The sequence below is a fragment of the Mobula birostris genome, chromosome 9 (genome assembly GCF_030028105.1).
Source record: "Mobula birostris isolate sMobBir1 chromosome 9, sMobBir1.hap1, whole genome shotgun sequence".
Classification (NCBI taxonomy): Eukaryota; Metazoa; Chordata; class Chondrichthyes; order Myliobatiformes; family Myliobatidae; genus Mobula; species Mobula birostris.
In genome coordinates, this window is record NC_092378.1 from 117,343,739 (window position 1) to 117,365,333 (window position 21,595).

General features: G+C 38.7%; 1 protein-coding gene across 1 annotated transcript in view; it reads right to left on the reverse strand.

Annotated features, from left to right (window-relative positions):
* LOC140203448 (myosin-16-like) overlaps positions 1-21,177 on the reverse strand; it is a 61,407-nt gene extending 40,230 nt beyond the window's left edge. The window contains exons 1-10 of the mRNA XM_072269510.1: positions 20,989-21,177; positions 18,066-18,209; positions 15,676-15,832; positions 14,200-14,227; positions 12,118-12,214; positions 10,018-10,110; positions 8,959-9,022; positions 8,258-8,356; positions 2,444-2,547; positions 482-620 (exon numbers count right to left, since the gene is read on the reverse strand). Coding sequence (XP_072125611.1) covers positions 482-620; positions 2,444-2,547; positions 8,258-8,356; positions 8,959-9,022; positions 10,018-10,110; positions 12,118-12,214; positions 14,200-14,227; positions 15,676-15,832; positions 18,066-18,209; positions 20,989-21,153 — 1,090 coding nt within the window. The 5' untranslated portion in view covers positions 21,154-21,177. The remainder of the gene's footprint in view (positions 1-481; positions 621-2,443; positions 2,548-8,257; positions 8,357-8,958; positions 9,023-10,017; positions 10,111-12,117; positions 12,215-14,199; positions 14,228-15,675; positions 15,833-18,065; positions 18,210-20,988) is intronic.
* Positions 21,178-21,595: the final 418 nt, after the last annotated feature.

Here is a 21,595-nt window from a genome sequence, read left to right on the forward strand (position 1 = left end):
TTCTCACAATGGCAAAAGGCGATGTGCTTTTGAAAATTGGTGCTTTTTTTTTTGCACGTCCCTAGCTCCTTGTACCCTCAGGATTTTCAACTCCTGCTCAATGGCAAGGCACTGTGGACTGGAGGGTGCAGATTTTCCTTAATGGGCCTGTGTTACTTTTTTCCTTGAACCTATGTTTTCAGGATTCGGAAATCTAATCTCTCGATCTCCCTGGAACTGAGGGCCAAGATTCCAAGTGGCAGCCAGGCTCTGAGCAAAGTAATAGAGGCGTATTTGGGAGCCAGAACCACCACTGCTCTGGAGCCTGGAGACTTTGACAGCCGCTGTCTGCCCCCAGCATCATTATATGCCAAAGGTGGCCGACAAGTCAGCTGTTTGGATACTTCTGCTAATCTCTATTAAGTATTTTCCAATAAGTTGCCTAATTTTTTTTCTACCTGATGCTTATTTCAACAAATGTGATTGAAAGGAGGGCAGTTACCTTCTGGAGTGTCCACTTCTGCTTGTTCATCTCTTGGTTTTTGCTTGAACTTCATGTTACCAAAGTGCATAATGGCCCCTGTCAGCTTGTAGACGTTCAGTTTCTCTTCAGCAGTGAAGCCGAGTACATCAAAGGCAAGCTGGTGATCGAACATTCACTGGAGTTTACATCATATATTTTGCTATTACTAGTTTAATTTTAGTCTGAAAAGGAAAAAGCTTTAAAACTGCAATTCTGATCTCCAATACTATTGGGTAGTAGACTATTTCAGTGTGATTATCCAAAATAAGTTATGGCAATTTAAACTAGATTTGAGCACAAGATTCTTAATTACAGCACACCACTCTGGCCCAATGTGCTCTCTCATGCTCTCTGTTGCAGGACTCTCTACCACCAGAAAGAAAACTCTCACTATAGAATGGTAATTCCTCCGCTGAATCAGAACAATTAGGAATATCCTACAAATGAGCAGGAGCCTCAAAAATGTGGTGCAAATTTTTTGGAAGCACTAAAAAGACAATGCTTCTGAATGGGACATGGCTTTTACAGCCAGTAATGAGTGCCCACTTTAAGATAAAAGTGATTAGAAAGAAAATGAACATTTAAAAAATCATATTTTAAAATATTATCCCTGATTAACAAAGACAATTACACTGGATTAGAAAAACATCACTTGGCAGCCCATACAGTCTCTTATTTGTTGGCATTAACAGAAATGACTCAATGCCACCTGGGACCAGCCAATGAGTTTCCCAGCTAGAGGAAAATTGTAAGTGGGCATTGCAAGAGACCCCGTTGCCATTTCCCACCTACCTCTGTCATTATATCCAATTCAATTTTGGGCATGGGCATGATGGAAAATTTAATCATAAACATTAATCTTCAGTAGTGTTCATTTTTCTCATAATAAGTACATTAATGGGTGTGACATATCAGAAAGAGGTCCTTAAGGAGTAAAAAGCAGGGAGGAACTTAAAGAAGGAATGAAAAGGGTGAAAAGTAGCCGTGAAAGTTCCTTACCTAGTTGGATTAAAGACAATCCCAAGGCACTTTATACATAATATTATGAACAAGAAGACAGCTGGGGAAAGAGTAGTTTCACTCAACAACAAAGGAGGGAATTTATGTGTGGAGCAGAACACCTGGGTGAGGTCTTTAAAGAATACTTCATTCACCAAGGAGAAGGACATGGGTGATGTGAAATCATGGAGGGTTAAGTTGATATTCAAGGGCATGTCCAATCCTGAGGGAAGCAAGGAAGGAGATTGCAAGGGTCTAAGGAGATTTCAAGGGTCTTTGTATTATCTTTAGACATGAATAGCGAATGTTGTCTTTTTGTTTAACAGGGGTAATCCAGTCTTGTGACCTTTACATCAGCAGTAGGGAAATTACAGGAGAAGATTCTTAGACACAGATTAATTTACATATAGAAAAAGCATTGACTTAATGGGGTTTATAGAGGTAAAATGCAAGAGTAAATGCCAGATTTAAGAGCATTGATGCACAGAGGTGCAAGTCCATAGCTCCTTGAAAGTAGCAACAACAGTAGAGAGGGTGGTAAAAAGGTGTATAGCCTGATTGTTTATATCTATAGGCAAGAGGGTAGTTGGAGGCAGCTGGATGCTCCTCCTGTAAAATGTGGGATTGCAGGATATCTAACGGTCTCCCTGAGTACTACATATGCAGGAATGCACCTGACCGCAGCTCCTGACTTACGTGGTCAAGGAGCTGGAGCTGGATGTAGCCAGGACCATTGGGGAGCTGAAAACCGCATAGGTGAGACTTTTACTGACGTAGTCACATGCAGCGTGCAGGCTTTGGATAGCAGATGAGTGATCACCAAGAGAAGGAAGAGGAGTAAGCAGTTAGTGGAAGATTGTCCTGTGACCATTCTCCTCGACGACTAACATTGTCAATTCACATAATTACAATACATTACCGGTTTAATCTTAGAATACTCACATCAGTGAGACCCAGCTCTTCACCATCATCCATGTTATCCACACTAACAACCCCCTGACACACCCAGAAATATTGGTTAGGATCAGGACTCAACAACAGCGAATCTGTTTAGAAAAACAAAAAACAAACAGTCAATAGTTTCAGTCATTCATTGTCATTAATATTGTTTCTAATTCTTTGCTATAAGAACGCTCTATGATAATGTTAAACGAATGAGGAAAAAGCTGCATTAACGCAATGTCTTTCACAGCCTTATAATACCCTAAAGCAATTCTCATCTTTTAAGATAGTGAACTACTTTTGAAATGTATTCAGTTTTATTATGTCAGTAACATAACAGGCAATTTATGTATAGCAATTTCCCAAAAGCAGCAATGTGATAATAACCAGATAATCTATTTAAGTAATGTTCTTTGATGGAAAATATTAGCCTGATACGGGGATAATTCACCTGATCTAATTGTAAGAACTGTGATATGACCTTTCATAAACCTTCGAGGACAGTCCAGCCCTTAGCTTAATGTTCATAGAAACAATTTCTCACTGCTGCACTGGAGCATCAGTCAATATATTTTGCTAAAGGCTTTGGTGTGGGACTTGAATCTGCAAGTTTACACTTCAAAGGCAAAAGTATCATTCACAGTATATTACCCAAAGAAGGATGGTGAGGGCATGGTCACAGTCAGTATCAAAGCGGAGAAAGCAAAGTCAGCCTTCTCCACTAATTAAGCCCAACCTTTACAAATAAATGATCAGACCTCATTCAGAGTACCACATCTAATTTTATAAAGGATGTTGAAACTTCGGAAAGAATGTAGAGAATTTTCCTTTAATGCTGTAGTTTTATTTCTATAGAAAAAGTAGAACTATTGCATCATTTACTTCACAGCAGAGAACACTAAAAAGAGATTTCACAGAGGTGTCACAAAACTCTGAACTTTCTTAATGGTATAGAAAAGGACGAAAATACTGCTTGTACTGGGGAAGAGTGTACGAGTGGCTGGTAATTGAGAGGACACAGATTTAAGATGACTGGCAACGAGAAAATCTCAGAGTGAGATAAAGAGAAATGATTCCATTTGGTGAATTATGACTTATAATGCAGCAGAATTAATCAAAACTTTCAGAAGGGAATTGGATTTCTACATAAAAAGGAAAAAATGCAGGGCTTGTCTCAGAATCTCACATATTTTACTCTCAGAGATAATGGAAATATTAAGGTAAACTGCAACAAATCACATCAGAAATGACAGTTGTGTCAAATGGTTCTTTGTGTTAGGGATTGACTTTCACTTAGTGGATGTTTCTCAAAAATTGATAATCACAAGCATTGGAAAAGTAGTCACCTATTCCATCTGTAGGTAAGCTATATCTGGCCCAGTTTTTGCCCTGGGTCCATCTGGGACCTGATGAGAGGGAAATGTTTCCTTTGGTTGATTCCACTTAAGAGATCTACAAGTTGGAGAGGTATGGTAGAGTAGTGGTTAGCACAGAGCTTTACAGTAGGGGCGACCTGGGTTCAATTCTCACCGCTGCCTGTAAGGAGTTTACACGTTCTCCCCATGACTGTGTGGGTTTCCTCCGGGTGCTCCAGTTCCCTCCCACAGTCCAAAGACGTACCGGTTGGTAAGTTAATTGGTCATTGTAAACTGACCTGTGACTAGGCTAGGATTAAATCAGGGGATTGCTGGGTGGTGCAGCTCAAAGGGCTGTAAGGGCCTATTCCACACTGTATCTCAATAAATAAATAAGTTTTGCATTATTGCACTCTCCCTAATCTCTCTGTTTGCTCTAAAAGGTAACTATTCACTTCCAAATGAGAGTAGTGAATACGTTTTATCAAATCATTTGTGAACAACTGTGATTTGCTTCTGGAAATGAAGTCATACTGAGCACCTGGTTCCTTTCGGTGGAAGTATGGTCTGAGAAAGTATTCAGCTTCACACATCTCTCTCCATCCCAACTAAATCACTCACTTTTGACTCTTACAGTACATGTCAATGGCTCATTGTGTTAATTGTCTCAAGTTCTGTATCCTTTGCAACACACATAAAATGCTGGAGGAACTCAGCAAGTCAGGCAGCATCAATGGAAATGAATAAACACCATCCTCGCCATTGCTTGTGTCCTCCAGAAAAACTTGGACAAGTATTTCTGTTACAAAAAAACTGCCTGGAATTTTTACACTGCATGCCTGAAATCAAGCATTCTCCGTAGACTTTTTGGTGTTCAATGAGGGCAATGATCCTGAGTGGCTTGTGATGACTGTGTATATGTACAGTTATCCTGTTTGTGTACTGATTACGCTTTCCCAGCCGAAAGATCAAACCTTCTCAAAGTAAGTGTAATGCATTAATCTCTCAAAACTATACTTAGATTTGATTTTGATTGACCTGCCTGTAAGATTGTTGCTCCAATACTCTTTTTAGAGGCATCTGATGGCAATGTCAGTTTTTTAAATCACCAAACTGTCACACAAATCGGTTTTTGATTAAGTTCGACAAGTAGTGCACAAAACTTGCACTACGTGACAGAACTTCTAGGCCAGTGCATTTAAAGTTGATTAACAGCATCAACAATATCCTTCATGTGTTCATACAAAATTTTCGAGATGGAAAAATTATGAGACCAACTGTAGAAAGAGAAGGACCCAAATTCAGTTTGTTTTAATCTGGCCGTTTGCATTTTTGTGTTGTAGGAGGCATTATAAAATACATTTACCATCTCTGCCAATCCCATGTATTACTATGCCAACAAATAGGCTACATGATACAGAGAATTAACAGACTTTGCAGATTGTGCACACAAAATAAACTTCGACAAAATCTTTCCACCTGGTCTTTCTCTATGTATGTTACCTCATTCATTTCAAATATCTTTTATGATCATCTCATCATTCAGAATCTAGACTTTAAAATCGGATCTTTAGCTCTCTGATCATAACGATGGAGAAGTGCTGCTTTGGATGAAGACAGTTTATTCCATGTGATTTCAATTGTATTTGCACTGGTATAATACGCCAACAACAGGCTTGGGGTGAACTGACATGGAGTCAGCTTCTTGTCTGGACTCATCACCTACGGTACATCCCAGCTGTCTTACATCCACCACGTCCAGTTGCTGATCCAATCAACCTCTAATATCTAATAGATCATTCAACAGGATGAAATAGAGTCTGAGCAGTGAGAAGACCTCAGGTGGTGGACAGGCGAAGACCCACCTCCAGAATATCGCAGCAGCCTTTGTCGGGGGTCAAAGGTGGAGTGCCGTTTTAACTCCTGTTAAGACTATGAAAGCTTAGCAACTTTTTTTTTAAAAAAGGTTGCTGATTATCAGGGATACTGAAAATTTTTGAAATTGCTGCATATAATTTAATAAGTTATTTAAAATAATTACATAAAATTCTTACTATGTTTCTCCAGGCTGAGAATCTCCATTGAAAGAAATGAGACTTCAGTGTTACATTGGGATATAGTGGACAAAACAGTATGACTGGATTCCGCAGTTGGACTCCAGATGGAGCCCAACATAGCAGAGTGACTGACATCCCCGATCTGCCACTCAGCATATCCAGGATATACAGCAAATCTGTGGACTTTCCTGGGAGCAGTTCAATGCATGTATAATTCTGCTCAAGGAGCTTTTCAAGAATTTTTTCATGGCATATGAATCATGTAAATTAGGCTTATTGAGGTGTGGATTACTTTCAAATAATCATTGTATTTTCATTCCCAGATGTATTTCTTTCCTGGGTTTCTGCTGGTGTGCCTCCAAAAGGAAATGAGATAAAGTAGTTGTCGGAGCCAAGGTAGAAGTGTGCTTTCTGCACAACTGAGTACATTAACACCAATGAAGGATTTCAACTCATGAAAAGACATTTGGAAAATGATTTTGCAAGAATAACATTACAGAGAACAGATAGAGAATTAACACGGTATGGGTCTAGCTGGATGTTAAGTTTATGATTCCTATAAATAACTAAAATAAAGAAGAGAAATCACTTTGACTTCACATGGCAGTGAAGGAATAAAGTATGAAGGGTAACTTACAAAATTATTGTAGTGTTGAAAAGAAGATTTTCAGAATTTCACTGTTCAAAACCATCTAATGTTTATCTACATTCCTTGCTAATTTAAGGGCAAAGTATGCACTTGTTGCTGGGTACACAAGTAGTGGACACCTTACATTTCCATGTGACAATTTTAGAATTAACAGGGACGCTCGTAAGTGCATTGGGCTGGGTAGCTCTTTTGTATTATTAACTTACAAGATGAATAGTATTTTCACATATATCCTCACTAACAACCAGTAGATTGAAGTAAGGCTTTTATTTAAATGAATATGGCTTAATTCATTTTAAGTTATTGTCTTTCTGGTGGTTTTAAGATATTTTTCCCCAGAGGCATTTGGAAACAGAGATATCAGAAATATTTATCCAAATACCGGAGGACATGTAGGTGAGAAGAGGAAAGTTTTAAGGAAATAGAAACATAGAAAACCTACAGCACAATACAGGCCCTTTGGCCCACCAAGTTGTGCCGAACATGCCCCTACCTTAGAAACTACTCGGGTTACCCATAGCCCTCTATTTTTCTAAGCTCCATGTACCTATCCAAAAGTCTCTTAAAAGACCCTATCGTATCCGTCTCCACCACCATTGCTGGCAGCCTATTCCACGCACTCACCACTCTCTGCGTAAAAGATTTACCCCTGACATCTCCTCTGTACCTGCTCCCAAGCACCTTAAACCTGTTCCCTCTTGTGGCAGCCATTTCAGCCCTGGGAAAAAGCCTTTGACTATCCACACGATCAATGCCTCTCATCATCTTATACACCTCTATCAGGTCACCTCTCATCCTCCGTCGCTCCAAGAAGAAATTTTCGAGGCAAGTTTTTTTTTATTTACACAGAGAGTGGTAGGTACCTGAAATGCATTGCTAGGGGAAGTGGTGGAGGCAGATATAAGTGGTGGAGTCAACATTTACGACACATTTAAACAGGCACATGAACAGGTCGGGATTGAAGGGATTTAGATTGTGTGCAGGCATAGAGGATTAGTTTGTACATACATTGTGGGGAAAAGGGCCTATTCTAAAGCCACCTGGGCTTTCTATGCACAAGGCCACAGTTTGTGCTGCCTCATACCTAATTGCCATTCATGACCTACTCGACCTTAGAGAAAGGCTGCAGTGATACTGCTATAGAGCAGTTAAGAGCTACATGGCTAAGAGATAAGTCTGGGTGGGAATGGTAACCAGGTGTAGGTGAGTCTAGTGTGATGCAGTCCACTGTTCATGGGATAATGTAATGGCAGCAGCTGTACTGCCACAGTTCAATACTTTTCCTTGCCCATCCAATTTTTATTCCAATATTTTATTGTGGATCTTTATATACATGTAAGCCATTCTGAGGATTTCTTTGCTTTAAAGACTCAATGAAGGTGAACTGCAAGTGAATCCAATGAATTGAATCAAAGAAATGTGAATATATTCAGTTAGCTTAGTGCATACCTATTGACACCAAGGAAGCTTTAGCCCACTTGAATGCAGACAAGTAAAAGATGGTCCCTGTTAAATAGTGATAAACTGTATCTTTAATTATGACTCCTGACCAATAAATAAATTTTACAATAAATTAGAGATGTGAAACAACAATAAACCTGGAAGGCCTGGCTTCTGAGGAGCTTAGTAGTGTCTGAGCACCATGTTTCAGATTTGACAGCTACACAGGGACTCTAAATGGACTGAATGGTTTATTCCTGTCCTGAGTTGTGACTTGGTAATAAATTATGCTGGTAATTCATCAAATGCTCACCCAGTAAGGCTGGTATCTTTCCAGAGAGGATCTGATAGAAGATGTGATAGCCTCTCTCAGCTGCTTGTTGCGAGATCACACGGGATTTTTCAAGCAAATCTGAATGAAAAGAATATGTTGCACGTATGTGAATTAAACTTCTCAATATTTCAACTGGTGGATATAAATCATAAGACCATAAGGCATAGGAGCAGAATTAGGCCATCTGGCTCATCAAGTCTGTTCCGCCATTCAATCATGGCTGATCCTTTTTCCTATCTCCTCCTTCAACCCCAGTTCCCAGCCTTCTCCCCGTAACCTTTGATGCCATGTCCAATCAAGACCCTATCAATCTCTGCCTTAAATACACCCAATAACTTGGCCTCCACAGATGTATGTGGCAACAAATTCACCACCCTTTGGCTAAAGAAATTTCTCCGCATCTCTGTTTTGAAAGGGCGCCCTTCTATCCTGAGGCTGTGCCCTCTTGTCCTAGACTCTCCCACCATGGGAAACATCCTTACCACATCTACTCTGTCTAGGCCTTTCAACATTGGAAAGGTGTCAATGAGATTCCCATGCCCCCCCCAAATCCTTCTTAATTCCGGCAAGTACAGACCCAGAGCCATCAAACGTTCCTCATATGATAACCCATGAATATATTATCACCAGCCAAAGTTTTAATTTATTAACTAAATAACAAAATAAATATGGATGCTTACAACTCTCAATATCAGCCCCAGAAAGTTTGCCAGATGGACCAAAGTGAATCCGAATGAATTTTCCCTTGAGAGAATGAGAAAATGAAATCAGATTGCATTTAATTACAACTTACTGTTAACTTCAGTCATAAATGTATGTGTGCATAGCACATGCTTGCTTGCCTGCCTGTTCATGTGCATATAAACACACGCAAGCTCAAACACCAGGCACACAAATGCAAAAAGTGACACAATTTCCCCTCTTATAGATTTCTGTAATTTAAAACTCTAATTTTCCTTTGTTCTGATGATCATGCATTTTATCTGTCAATCTCCACAGCTCCTGTCTGACCTACAGCATCATCTGTTTCTTTATCAAGTCAAAGATCTTTGCTTAGAGGTAGATGAATATTTCCACTTTATCCTGCAATATCAGATTCCTATTTGGCACCAGAGATTAACCTGTGATCCATCCCATCATTTAAAAAAAGGCAAGGAATCACTAATTCCTACAGCCCAGATGAAGCCAAGCAGCTCATCTTTCCTTGTGCAGTTCTTGTCCCAATCTCCTACTCTTTCCACAGAACCTGCATTTACTGTCTTTTAAGTTTTTACTCTATTACCTTTTGACAGTTATTATTGCATCAGCACCACTTACCCTTTCAATCAGTGAAATTCAGCTTTCAGATTCTTAGCAACACATACAAAATGCTGGAGGCACTCAGGGTTTCGGCCAGAAACATCAACTGCACTCTTTTCCTTGATGCTGCCTGGCCTGCTGAGTTCCTCCAGCATTTTGTGTGTGTTTCTTGGATTTCCAGTATCTGCAGATTTTCTGTTGTTTATGTTCAGGTTCTTAGCTCTCCTTTGGCTTTGCTGCCTTTAATCTTAAATCTGTGTCCCCTGCTCATCAACCCTCCTGCCAACAGGACAGGTTCACTTCATTTAGTCTTTCAAAGAGGTTTATAAAGTTCAAAGACTACTTTAAGGGGCAGCTTATCCAGCCTAATTTACCAGCAATATTGGTGAGAAGCAATGCAATTGGAAATTAGCGAAGGGAAGGAGCAAGCGAAGACTTACAAAGCGCGAGGAGTTGTTGTTCCTGATGGTTTTGGCATTGCCAAATGCTTCCAGCACAGGGTTGGCCTGGATGATTTGATCTTCCAGGGAGCCCTTTATAAATAAATAGGAAAAACAAACTGAAATGTCTGGCAATAGTTCAACACATTTTTCTGCATAAAGCATTTTTGAATAAAACATTAACAGCAAACTCAATCCAAGAGCAACAGAATTAAAAATATGTTAAAATCTATTTTGGTAATAGTGATTAATAGTTCCAAATTTATTTTGCAATGTTTGAATTTTAAAACCTCTCTGTACGATACCAGTTATATAACATTACAGTTTTGGCTTGGTCTATGATTTTCATCCTCTTACAAGGTGTGACATGGTGGTCCTTCCTGAATGTGGTTTGACAGAATTGTATGGTTTGCAGAGGTTCTTCATGGAGTAGTTATGGCCAAGGCCTTTCAACACACTTCCTTTTCTTGTGGCAATCTGATAGTCTTATATTCATTTCTGTCGACATAATTTAATTTAGAATTTTAAAAATGATATTAGGTTCTATCATCACTGTGATGGTTTTAAACTTGTATTCTCCAGATTTTTTTTTAAAACCAGACTTCTGCAATTGCTGGGTTGGTAATCCACACAATACACTATTGCTTTTGTATCATTAAAAGTAATATATTTATTACCAAATTTAGATTTGATTTATGATGCATTCACCTTCATATTGAGTAATTTTTGCTGTTTTTTTCCCAAATGAGTATCAATAAAACTTGCAAAGGTCCGTAATTAGTTTGGTTGTTTTAAGTATCAGAAGATTAACAAAGCCTGGTCAATATCTCAGTTGGATTTTCAAAAAATATTAAATGTAACTGAAGTAAATTACCATACAGTGTATTCTGGTGGGAGGAGGTGTGAGAAGGGGCTTGCTTTGTTGTATCATGATGTCTTGTTTTATTTTGTTATTATTGTTGCTGTTGCTTATGTTATTCTGCTGAACATTGTGGACATGTTAAATTGGCACCAGAATGTGTGGGTCATACTTGAGGGCTGCCCCTGGCACATCCTTGGGTGTGTTGGCTGTTCATGCAAACGACACATTTCACTGTGTTTCGGTACACATGATAAATAAATCTGAATCTGAATAAATTAAAACTTAGGATAAAGAACACAGATGCTATTGTTTTATTACCCTTTTTAGTACAATTTAAGAAAATCTGAACATTATTCCATCATGTGGGAGGTTACTCAAGTTAAGAGTAAGTAAATAATAACGATTAATACAATTGCATTCTCAGGCGCATTTGACCATCTACTGGGGAACTACGTATTGAGAATACAAAATTTAAATAATAACATAACAAAATATGAGTCCTAAATGGATACATCTCACTGTGATGAACTATATTCTGAAGATCATAAATTTCTTGTAGATATTAGAGCAGTAGTCATTGTATCCTATAAGAAATACAACTCTAAAAGTGAAAGGGTACTCTTCTGCTTCTGTCTGGCACATAATGAAAGTATATTATGACCCTGATAAAGTTCAATTCCCCCCTCCCCATTTCTCTTTGAAGAAGCTGTTCAACTAGTCCACTCTGCTACCCATTTCGTATATCCCTGGGAGTTACTATTTAACCTGCAGCAACCAGTATTTTAACTTTTGGATTTCAGATCAGAACAACTTTTTCAGGAAATGCAGTATTTGTTTCCTTATGTCACCTCTAATTCTTTTATGTTTCTGCCTAAATCGATATCTTCTGCTACTGCCCTTTCTGCCATTAGGTACATCTTATTTGGTCATCAAAGCCCTTTGCTGATTTTGAATAATTTTAACAAATCTCCTTTTATCTGCGACAGCTCTGAGAACAATCCAGCTTCTGCAGTCTGCCTTACCCCTGATGCTACTCTCCTCTGCATCCTGCCAAAAGTCCTGAAAGTATATACGGAAGTGAATATAACAACTTGTCCCAGCTCATTCAAAGATTATGAACTTGTAGTCCAGTGGCCCCTTTTCCTGCATCTCCTTTAAAATCAAAGCAATTCATCAATATTGTCCCTTTCCCAACAAAGGGTATCATTTCACACTTCTTGCTCAAGTTCCAATCTTACCTTCATTTCAGAACCAATCGACTTAGTGCCCCCTACATTGGCAAAATACTGAATAACCTTCTTGGTATTTTCAGTCTTTCCAGCACCAGATTCTCCGCTGAGTATGAAAAAAAAATCATTTTAGGTTATTGATTTTTCAGTTTAAATTGAAAATACACTTTTCACTTTCACATTGTTCCCTTGCAATGTTGAAGTTTGTAAAGCTCTGTGATCTGTTTAATGTTAAACTCACAAATATAACAGGCATTTCCTCTTTCAATTTCCATCTATAGCATTCTGCAACAATTGATAATGACAAAATGGGGCGACATCTTCACTACATTTGATATATACCTATACCACATTTGGGAATTAGTTTGGTTGTTATCAAATGCCCTGGATTATTGAGGTAAACTGATGGCAGACATTCTAAGATGCATGTTCTGACATGGCTGTGGCACAGAAATGGATGAATCTGCTGTGATTTTGTAACATTTGGTCACAATGCTGCAGAATAACAACATCCGGTCATTTCATTTTCCAAATATCTGCTGTTCAGTCTTACTGCCACTGGTGGCACTGTGGCTCTAGCTGACAAGTCTGCCAGCTGCAGTGTAGCAAATACCAATGTCTGATGACAATTTGAACAAACTACATCTATCTTTCCTAATGATTCATTATTTATTTATCTAATGATACATCATGGAAGGGGCCTTTCTGGTCCTTCAGTCTACACTGCCCTGGCAACTCCTGAGAAACCCAATTCACCCTAAACTTATCACAGGACAATTTACAATGACCAATTCACCTAGGTGGTACATCTCTGGGCTGTGGAAGGAAACGGCAGCACCTGAGGAAAACCCACAGAGCCCACAGGGAGGACATACAGACACCGGAATTGAACTCTGGAGCACCCCGAGCTGTAACAGCGTTGTGCTAATCACTACACGACTGTGGCACCCACATTATGTTTCCCAACATTCTTCATCAAAATGTACACTCATCCAGATGTGTATACAGTGCTGGAATAGTAACACAACTCTGCCTGCTTATACGAGGTACGCATTAAGTACTGTGCAAGAGACTGTTGTGAAGAGAGTACAAATGGAAAGAACAAAGGAGACATGAAAAATAGGAAACACTGAGTCAGACTTGTCAGACTACCTTGGCAATAGCTAACTAGAACACACCAGTGGAAGTGCTACTCCAGGAAGCAAACCCACTGATAGTCAGCACAATTGTTAAAGGTTCAAACTGACGTGATATCCGACTATGGGTTATTAATTGCCGAGGATAACATCTCTAGTCAGTTTAACAACAGGCCTTTGCATTTGACACAACTGCACCCGTTGCCCATTTTGTGACTTGAGTTTCACCGTCAATTGCTAACTCAGCTTCCCTGCTGACTGTTTTCAGCATTTTGTGCTTCTATTTCATCTTTCCAACATTTGCAGTTTTCTCTGTGATTTTCAACTGCCAAGTCAATTGTCAAGATACTAATAAGTTTATGCTCAAGACATGCAAAGCAAGTTGATCTTCTCAGACTATTTTTTTTTGAGTGTGTGATCCCTTCTTTCTGGAGAACTGAGAGGATGAATGTAATTAATTCAAGGAGTTCATCAGCTTCTAAAAGGGTTTAAAAAGTATGTATGTTTTTTATTGTGTTTGCGCCACCATGAAATGTTGACGCTTTCCAAGGGCAAATCAGTTAAAAACAAATAGGATTAGATAAGCCCCTTTATTACAGCCATATTTAGAGACCATACTCCTCTAAGTGACCATGATTTCTTCTCATTATTTCTGAGGAACTATGATCTGCTGACTTCACATCTCCGTGCATGCATTAGAATTGCAGGCCCATTGAATTTTACCAGAAGAACTACATTGCTTCCAAGGGCAAATCAACAAACAGTGTCTTGCCATTGTCTCCCACATGCCATAAACAATGAAAAATATCTCCCTCCCTATATTGTTCCTGGATTCATGCAATCTTATTCCTGCCTATATTTTTGCATACTATTTTTAGGAGCTTTGTTGGGTTATATTTGTAGTGGACAATATTGTTTTAAAAGCCAGAACAGATTTATGTGAATAGGTACTTACGTGATGAGCATTGACTGGTTTTCACGCTCTGCAATAACAAAAGGCAAGTAAACCAGTTAGTAATTGCACCATATCGGTCTCAGTCAATTATATTAGTTAATTGATAAAGAGTACAGTATTAAATCGGTAATGACGTGTTTGCCTGCTTATTATATTGGCATCACTTGAGTGCCATTCTCAAACAACTCATGAAGTGTAGGCTGTAAAATGATTGCAGGTTCTTCCACAGGTCAAAATTTGCTAGTCTCTACAGGTTCAAGGGTGTTGATATTCCTTTCTCTATTTCCATCCACAGTTTACAAGTTCGTTTGCCTCAAGTAGTAAAACAATTTTCCCAAATCGTCTGAAGAATTCTGGAAGTAGTTCTGCTGACTGCATAGCAACAATCTAGTTACCTTCCTTACTCACTGTTTTACAAATGAAGCTCCACAGAATAGCTTACAAACACTTACTTGAAGAGCCAAAATGTTGAATAAAAGTTATAGTAGGTGAGTTGAGTTCCTGGTGTTTTTATTATTTATGCCTTCAGAAATAATTGTTGAGATGATACAACTTATTTTTCAATAAACCTCTGTGTAACTGGTGAATGCATGTGAATAGTTGTGCATATTTAAAGTGGTCTTATCCCTGCTTTGCAACCAGGGAGGGTAGAATATTTAGTGGAAATTAACCAAGTGTTGGGTTCCTAAAACCTTTGTGAGATGAGGTAAAAGGGAGAGATGTGCTGGAAAAAGGGAAGAGAAAGTAGAGAAACTGTGAAAGACTTAGACACTGATCAGGAGATATAAAGAGCAGCATCAGCAGAGAGATTTAAGTTAAGAAAGAGTAATTGTGAGAATAGTATGGTATAACTGCTCCCAGACCACAACCTGAAGTCATCAATATGTATTACCCAGAATGCTCTGTTTCCATTTGGAACTAAACCTATTTCCTATTTATTCTAATATGCATGCAGAATAAAATATGATACCTCCATTGCCAGCCAGAAGTGAAATGATATGGCTGTAAACCAAACCTAGACATTACACTGTTGGAAGTAGCTAGACTGATTTGATCCAGAACATGTGCAGATGATTCTTCTCAAATTAACACAGTTAGCTAGAAAATGAACTAGTTTTTATCAAAAAAGCTCTGATAGTTTTAAAGGAAGGTTTGTTTCATTCATCTGGCAAAGGATCTTTCAAAGTGGACTAGAAGGCCTGTTTGCTGTCCTCTGTTATTTAAACAAGCTTCGTTTGCTGAGTAAATGGATGGTTTGCTGTACATCCTGCATAAGATCTGTACTTCCTCCAATTCCTGCCATCAATAGAGCTTCTGTCAAAAGTTTGCCAGTCCTTTCCATAAAAAATATTAAACGGTTTATTAAATTAGGCACACAAAAATATTAATTCGAGATGATTCAGGGTTAAGGCAAAATGCATGAATATTTAAAACAGAATCTTGGTAATGCTGTGTTTCATCTCTCAAGTTTCTTACCCATGAGCATGTCGTGATAGGCGTTGTCTGAGATTGAGAAAAGATGAGGAGGCATCTCATTGCGCTTCTTGCCCTTGTACATACCAGCCACTTTGGCGCCATAAATGGGCAGCCACTTGTAGGGGTTCACTGTTACACAGAACAACCCAGAATATGTCTACAAAGACAAAACACAACCCATAACGAGATGAGAATATGTTACCATTTAATGAAACAATTATGCATCTTTATTTTTATTGGTGTTTAACAATCTGTTTAGAAAAGATGCACAACTGACCTGAAGACATGTGCTTACTATATTGTCAGAACAGAAACTTCAACTTGTATAGAACATTTGATGACCTAGAAACTCTTCGTTGTCAAGGAAAGACCTTAGAAATTTATTTTTTATATTTCAGCCCATACTTGGGCACCAGAATAGCAACTGATGGATAATAATGACTAGGAACATTTTTGGTTTTCTTTGAAGTAATCACATCAGAAACTCATCATCTCCTACAACAATGTGCTCCCACCATACTACTCCACAAACTAGTCAAAGATCTGTACTCATACTGTATCTCTGGATCAAGAACTAAATCCACAATCTTCTCATTCACAAATTGGATACTATCCACTGAAACATGACTGACAACTCTGTGCTTCTTCTTTTCCTTTCACCCAACACTGACGTATGTTCAGCTGGAATTAATCTTCTCCTTAGATCTGGAACATTCGTTCCAGAGCAAAGACAATGATAAGTTTTCATGTCACTACCAAATACTCTTTTACAGGCTTGGTATCATGGTTAGGAACTAAAGATTTGCAATAAGCTTAAAGGCATCATTTCTTAAATTCTAGCCAAGTGCCATCACTTTCAAGCTTGATTACTTTTGTCTTTCTTCAGCCCTCAGTAATCTTGGCTTCAGCATTGCCTCCAGCCTCTAATGGAACTTCTATAACTTATTATCATCTGGGAGGATATCAAGTCCATCAAGCCTGTACCAGCTCTCAGACCAATCTCATTCCCCATCTAACTTCCTTGTAATCTTTTCTGTCACTAATGTCCATTAATATCCCATTGATTCTCCCATCAGCCACCTGTGTAAGGAGTGATGTACAGTAACCAACTAACCCAATAAGCAGCATATCCAGGAATGCAGGAGGGGAAACCTCTTGGTCACAGGAATATGGAAACTCCACTCAAACAGCGTCAGAGATTAGGTTGTTGGAGATGCAAGGCAGCAAGTCTATCAGGATTAATCCTTCATGTCATTTAAGATCAGTGTTCTTATGTTCTTATAAGGCAACATGGATAGAGCTGAAAATAGACAAGTCTATTTGTCTGCCTTTGACACTTTGTTTAAGCAGAAAATAAATTACATTCTTCTTGGATAGAGAATGTCTATACAATACTGAATACAATGGTGGGTTGGAAATTCGAAGTAAACTGTAAGGTAGCCTGCAAAAAAAATGAATCTCAAGGTAGTATATGGTCACATATACATACCTCAGTAATACATTTACTTTGAACTTTGAAGGGTAAAAGTTCCAGGCCATTGTAGCATTCATCACAATTAATGGTCTAGGCTTGCTGGAGTCTCTGGTGCTCTAAGTTGAGCATGTGACAGATCTCCACTGATTGAGACTATGTCTTTTGAAACTGTAATCTTGCTACTGTAACAGGTGGGTGTTTCTTGCTCATGAAATATTCTTTGAGATTAGTCCCTCCTAGCCAGAATCCTTATGTCTTTTCTCTTCCAACCTGCTGACGAGAAGAAATGGCCCTTAGTCCCTCTCCTCTTTCTACTACTCATGCCAGAGGGCCAGTCGCACCAAAACTGAGGCTCCCATATTTTGAGAGAAAAATTAGGATATCCAAGAATTCATAATATTTTCAGTGCATTTCTTCAGCACAGCTGGATAAAATGACATGGCCTCCAATTCAGTTCTTAATGTACCTGCAAATGATTGTAAGGGCCTTCGACGTGTCTCCGGTGGTGATGACAGGTAGGTTCTCCTGATGTTCAGGAAAGCTTCCTGTGCTTGGCTCATTGTATATACATACGTGACTCAATTGGTCTGTAGACATGTTAACATAACGTTGCAGAAGTATTAATTGTTCCAACCATCTACTCAACTTCTTAGGTGTATAATAAACTGTGATGTGATTACAATTTGCAACCAAAATTACAACTAAATTGGGACCAGCATTGTCAAAAAAAAATCTAAACTATTTATTGTTTGGGCCCGGATCCATTAATCTATCCATATGCTTGTTTGTCAATCTGCCTTTTCATTCACAATTATCTTTTCGCTTACTGCATGTTGAGACTAATGTCCCTTCACAGATTACTCTTATGAAGATATACAGATAAAGAGGTACCGATGAAGATTACTCTGAGACTTACATAGATTCGCATGTTGACATAGCGATCGCGCAGATTCACAAGAACGCTGGCCTCGTTTAAAAAGGTCAAGTTGGCCATGTCTGTAGCTTGATGAAACTTAGGTGGATTCATTTGCTGAACAAAGTCTTTCTTCAGAGTCAAAGTCTGAAATGCAAATGAAAAAAATAAAGATTTTAAATGCACATTAAACTTATTACTTTATGATATTACTTTAGAAGAGTATAATCAAATGAAAGAAATTACTTAACCGTTGTACCTCACTTTGTGACAGTAAAGGTGAACTGCACATGAACACAGAACTGTTTTTAGTGAAAGGCCATCAACCTGTAACGTTATCTCCTTCTCCACAGACTCCACCTGATTAATTGAATGTCTCCTTCAATTTTTGTTTTTATTTTACAGTATCTGCAACTTTCATTCTTTTGGATTAGTATGAACATATAAATTTTGATGGTCACAAGAATAACTTCATTTAATTTAATTTTATTTTTTATGTAGAGATAAAGCTTGGAACAGATCCTTCCAGTCCAGTGAGGTGCACATACAAACTCCTTACAGACAGCATCAGAAGCAAACTCCAAACTCTGACGCCCTGAATGCAGAAAGTTGCTTGAGCATTTAGCTTCCAGGGACATTTTTGAAATGTTAATTGCTCAACACATTTTACTATATTTCTGGCCACAGTTTTATTCACTTAATATTTTTAAAAAAACACTTTCATTGTTTGAAACTAACTTTGAACATTGGCCTTCCTTCTGGTCCAACATCACTGGGTTCAGGAACAGTTACTGTATTACCCTTCAACCAGCAGGCTCCCAAACCTGTGTGGATAACTTCACTCAGCTCAACAATGAACACAACCTATGGACTCAATTTCAAGGACTCTGCAACTTATGTTCTCAGTATTTTCTTTTCCTCAGCTCAAGCTGGTAAAACCTGAGACACAGGCATAGCCAAGCATCACACATCAAAGTTGTTGGTGAACGCAGCAGGCCAGGCAGCATCTCTAGGAAGAGGTGCAGTCGACGTTTCAGGCCGAGACCCTTCGTCAGGACTAACTGAAGGAAGAGATAGTAAGGGATTTGAAAGTGGGAGGGGGAGGGGGAGATCCAAAATGATAGGAGAAGACAGGAGGGGGAGGGATGGAGCCAAGAGCTGGACAGGTGATTGGCAAAAGGGATTTGAGAGGATCATGGCACAGGAGGCCCAGGGAGAAAGAAGAGTGGGGGGGGGAGGTAAAAACCCAGAGGATGGGCAAGGAGTATAGTGAGAGGGACAGAGGGAGAAAAAGGAGAGAGAGAAAGAATGTGTGTATAATATATGATCCTCTCATATCCCTTTTGCCAATCAACTGTCCAGCTCTTGGCTCCATCCCTGCCCCTCCTGTCTTCTCCTATCATTGTGGATCTCCCCTCCCCCTCCCACTTTCAAATCTCTTACTAGCTCTTCTTTCAGTTAGTCCTGACAAAGGGTCTCGGCCCGAAACGTCAACTGTACCTCTTCCTAGAGATGCTGCCTGGCCTGCTGCGTTCACCAGCAACTTTGATGTGTGTTGCTTGAATTTCCAGCATCTGCAGAATTCCTCATGTTTGCATAGCCAAGCATGCTCATTTGTCGATTTCTAGGAACTTTCAGACTATTCTAGTGGTGTCTAATATTATGGCTTGTCAGCCTTTGTGTGTAGTTTTTCACTGATTCTATTGTATTTCTTTGCTCTGTAAATGCCTGTCAGAACATGAATCTCAGAGTAGTATATAGTTTGGAAATAAATTTACTTAAAACCTTGAACTTTCAGAAAAGGATTAGAATTAAACATATCACCTAATTTTATTCACAAATCAAAGATGTAACTAAGTCAAACTTCCTCATAAAAATAATTAACCCACACAAAACGTCTCCTGCATAAAATGTGTTTATACACCTTTTAGTTCTAACTATTTCAAAGAACTAAACTGGCCATGAATTGTTGAGATCAGTTACAACATGTTTTAGGGCATTAATAATGTACATTACCCTAGGTTCAAGTAACTGAGAAAAGTTCTTAAATTCAGTTTTATTTATTGTCTCCAATTTATTCCTGACTTTTGTTACCTTAACCTCACTTTGCTTCGTAATATGGATTAGATAAGATTATGCAGAAACAGTGATATAGATTGACTTAAGCTAATTCCAGGAATAATGAAATATCTCAGCAGGCTTCTCTTTGGCTGCAAGTTATTTTTTGGAATGGTTCTAGTGTATGCAGATACACGTGGCACCTGATACTCATTGTAATGATCCCAAATGATAAGATCAGAACTAATTTGTTTCGCCCTTCCAGAGGGAATCCTCGTTTATTTTAACCCTTCTCCCACCAAAGGACCCATCTATCATCTGATAATTCCTGTGATTTTGTTCCCATCACACTTCCAAGAAGCCATTCCTCCCATTAAATACAGCTTAAAAAGGAATGACTTCTAGTATCTGTCCGGAATACTTTATTAATTGGTACCTCAGCGCCTCAACTTGAAAAGTGCTCTCTCTTCATGCTTAAAATACCTTTATATATTAAATTACCCTCACACAGTTGCCTTTCATTCATCAGTCTTCAGGGTTGAGTAGTCCACTAATTTTGTGTATTGTTTGTATCCCTGTATATGGCCAGCTGAATGAAGGTTAAGGAGCATGTTTAAATTAGGATGGAAATTCTCCTAAATATTTACTCTGATTTCTACATTGGCTCCAATAAGCTAAATTATTTAGAAAGATAATGCATGGCATTTACAGTGGCCACTGATGATCAAACTTGGATATTATGAACTACATCCATTTACAACTGTAGATGAAGAAAACATAAAGTGAAAGATGCCTTAATGTTGTAAAACATTATGAGAGATAGTTGTTTGTTTCCTTAAGTACAAATCACATTGTAATTTCCACTTACCGTATTCTTGATGGTTTTCACAGTTACTTGGTCATCTTTCTCAGACTGGATCTCTCCTTCAATAAAACCATCCTTTTCATCCTGTACCCAGCAGGACTTCTTAATGTCATAGGGCTTCTTCATGAATTCTAATTTCTGCTTTTCAGTAGGAGCCAGGAAAGGCATGGGATCAACATTATCTCCACAATCTCCTTTGCCTGCCATTTTGAATTCAAATTCGCTGCTGAGTCCTAACTTGAGAAGAACAGAGAACTCCCTCTGAGGTCACAATACAAGAGAAGAAAAATTCAGACAAGGAAAAAAAGTCAGAAACTTAAAGCATTTTAGAATTCAGCAGCCTGACATCCCACTGCAATTCCTGTGACACAACTGCCCAAGGCATTTGCTGCTGGTTTTATTAAATTCAGGAGGCTGGGAAAATGTCACAAAGGGGGAAAGGTTCAAAGCTGCCAAACCTGGAAGAGGTGTGTAAAATCAGAGAACTATAAGACTGAGTGTGATTAGTGTTAGTGACTAAAATCAATACTTATGTCCACTAGTTTCATAAGACCAGACTTTGGGACTACATCAGCTAAAAGTACATGTGCAAGAACATTGTGAATAAAGA